Source organism: Priapulus caudatus, unplaced genomic scaffold (genome assembly GCF_000485595.1).
Source record: "Priapulus caudatus unplaced genomic scaffold, Priapulus_caudatus-5.0.1 Scaffold577, whole genome shotgun sequence".
NCBI classification, from domain to species: domain Eukaryota; kingdom Metazoa; phylum Priapulida; class Priapulimorpha; order Priapulimorphida; family Priapulidae; genus Priapulus; species Priapulus caudatus.
In genome coordinates, this window is record NW_014577638.1 from 266,712 (window position 1) to 269,748 (window position 3,037).

Consider the following 3,037-nt stretch of genomic DNA (forward strand, 5'->3'; position numbering starts at 1 on the left):
ACGTGGCCGGATAAAGGAGGTCGGAGTGTACATACATCACTGTTTACAAATCTCTGTTACGTCTCTGTTTTGAGTAAGTTCTTACATACATCACTGTTTACAAATCTCTGTTACGTCTCTGTTTTGAGTAAGTTCTTACATACATCACTGTTTACAAATCTCTGTTACGTCTCTGTTTTGAGTAAGTTCTTACATACATCACTGTTTACAAATCTCTGTTACATCTCTGTTTTGAGTAAGTTCTCACATACATCACTGTTTACAAATCTCTGTTACATCTCTGTTTTGAGTAAGTTCTCACATACATCAATGTTTACAAAAACTTCAGTTTCGTATTGCTTCTAGTGTTTCTAGTTTTTCTTTTCTTTTCAATTTCTATAGACATGTACGGTATATGACAGTGATCAGTGAACAATAAACAATGAAACATTTTTCTAAATGTTCTTAACTTCTTTATCTTCATAGATTTATGCACATTAACCAATAACAACTTCTAGGCAGCAGTAAATTATCGGTAATGACTGGGAATGTTTGACTAATATCATTCTAATTAGAAGTAAAATAGTAAATTATTAGAAGTTGGGTTAACCAACGTCTACGATATTTTGTATCAATAGTTATTTTGCAACTTATAGTTTGTTTATCCACATGTATGTACCTAGTTATAGAAGATGTGAACACGTTCTATTCCATATATTCTACATTGCAGATGAACCCAACCTGGACCAGTATCAGGTGATGCTTGATTCAGGACAAGAGGACAGCAGGAGCATCAGAGTGCCGAAGACAGGGCAGGCAACCCTACGTGGCCTGCAGCCTTACACTGAGTAGGTTTGCATAGTCCAACCATCTGATATACACAGTTGTAGTAATATACCACACATGTATTAATCTAATACTGATATATTAAATATCATCAACTTTAATGTGAACTACGTTAATGTTAATGGGCTCTTTATATCAGTGAAAGATCTCTTTCACATCAACTGAGATTATGTGGATTCATTCTAGCATTTACGCTACAGCCAGAGTAATTTTTGATGGCACAGTATAGACACCACTAAAGACCATAACTTGGATGTAAACTTCGATTGAATCCACCGTAGAAGAATTGTTTGTAGACAAGATCACACACGTCTCCATTATTTCGTGAGCTTACCCGTGTCTTGCTTGGTTAGCGCGCAGGAGTTGTGCAGGTTATCAACTGTGGACCAATGGTTTGGAGACAAGATCATGTCGTTGTCATTGTTTCGTAGGTACAACATGCGTATACGAGCGTGTCTGCGGGGAGTAGTTAACAGCTGCGGCGTGGGACCTGGAGTGGTTGTGAGAACGCTGGAAGACGTGCCGGAGGGAATGCAAGCTCCCGTCGTTGTCGCCAAGGGTCCAAACACCGTCGACGTAGCCTGGAAAGAACCGGTATATTAATTATAATTATATGATGAATTTATTTGATCGATACTACTTATTGGTTGTGTAATTCTATTAATAAATTAATGCCTGGGAGGAACCGGTATATTAAATATAATGGAATGATGAATTAAATTAATCGATAATGATATTAGTTATATGATTATATTAATGAATTAAATTAATAATGAATATAATTAATAAATATTGAAATTATGGTTTAAACATGCTTTTTTGACATTGTCAGATCAGTCCTAATGGAGCGATCAGGGAGTATCGTGTCGTGCGACGGCGCTATGAGCAGACGGCCGAGCTACTCGTCAACATCGTCCCCGGCAACCTGCGCGACCTCTCTTTCGTCAACTCCGGCCCCGACCTTGAACCCTACTACGAGTACGAGTATCGCATCATCGCCATCAACTCCAAGGGACAGACGAGCAGCCCCTGGGTGCTCGTGCGCATGCTCGCGGCGCCCCCTACCTCTCAGAGCGCGCCGCGGCTCTACGCTCTCAGCGCGTACTCGATCCGCGCGTCGTGGCGACCGCCGAAGAAAACAAACGGCGTCATCGAGCGTTACCGCGTCGACTACCAGGCGCGCTGGGACGACCCGACGCGGTTCCCCAGCCCCACCGAGCAGGTGTCGGTCGATGCCAGAACCCACAGCGCGCAATTCTCGGGGCTGATGCCGTTCGTGACGTACGCGGTGCGCATCGTGGCGATAAACCATGCGGGAGCAACGCCGAGCGAGTGGGTGGAGACTCGCACGCTGCAGGCAGCGCCGGCGGACGTCAGGGGATTCCGCGTGGAGCCCGTCGACACGGGAGAGGCAGCCATCTTGCGATGGGCGCTGCCGGGCCGGCCGAACGGGGTCGTGACAGAGTACCGGATCTACGATCGCGAGATCGCGACGCCGATCTACCAGGGATCGAGTCAGCTGTTCGAGTACAGACGCTTACAGCCGCACATGTTCTACGACGTGCAGCTCGAGGCTTGCACCGCCGTCGGGTATGCGAGCGAGCGAGTTTTGTACGCGAGGGTCATTCGATGTGTATTTGTGTCTATTATATGTGATATATTGAGTTTAGAGAAAAATTTTCGTGCTAAGATAAAAAATTAACAAAATAATAGCAGTGATGGAAAGATTTTGGAGAGAAGCTAACGTAACGGAGAGAGTTGTGTGAATGGTAGTGATACAGCAAACGTAGCATGCATGGTGTAGCACTTCATAGCAGCAAGGTTTCTAAAGGTTTTTTCTTGGTTTAGGTGTGGGAAGGGTCAATATCAGAGAATACAGACGGCAGAGACGATGCCCTCTGACCCCATCCCACCGGTGTTTGGCTTCATCAACTCTACAGCAGCAGAAGTGAGGTGGAGAGTCCCGGTTAAACCTAACGGAGTTATAACCAAATACGAGGTGTGACTAGAACCGTGAACGTAGTGATTACTTCATACAATACACACGCAGAAGCTATAATTAACCAAAAATAAAACCAAAAACCAAACTGAACCCTAATAATAATGATTACTATGTTAACTATAGAATTCTCTCTCTGAATCTCTCTCTCTCTCTCTCTCTCTCTCTCTCTCTCTCTCTCTCTCTCTCTCTCTCTCTCTCTCTCTCTCTCTC

At 44.2% G+C, this 3,037-nt stretch overlaps 1 protein-coding gene across 1 annotated transcript in view; it reads left to right on the forward strand.

The window, feature by feature from the left end:
• LOC106811802 (usherin-like) overlaps positions 1 to 3,037 on the forward strand; it is a 26,479-nt gene that overhangs the window by 1,727 nt on the left and 21,715 nt on the right. Inside the window, exons 2-5 of the mRNA XM_014815522.1 lie at positions 710 to 827; positions 1,257 to 1,419; positions 1,658 to 2,415; positions 2,674 to 2,824. Coding sequence (XP_014671008.1) covers positions 710 to 827; positions 1,257 to 1,419; positions 1,658 to 2,415; positions 2,674 to 2,824 — 1,190 coding nt within the window. The remainder of the gene's footprint in view (positions 1 to 709; positions 828 to 1,256; positions 1,420 to 1,657; positions 2,416 to 2,673; positions 2,825 to 3,037) is intronic.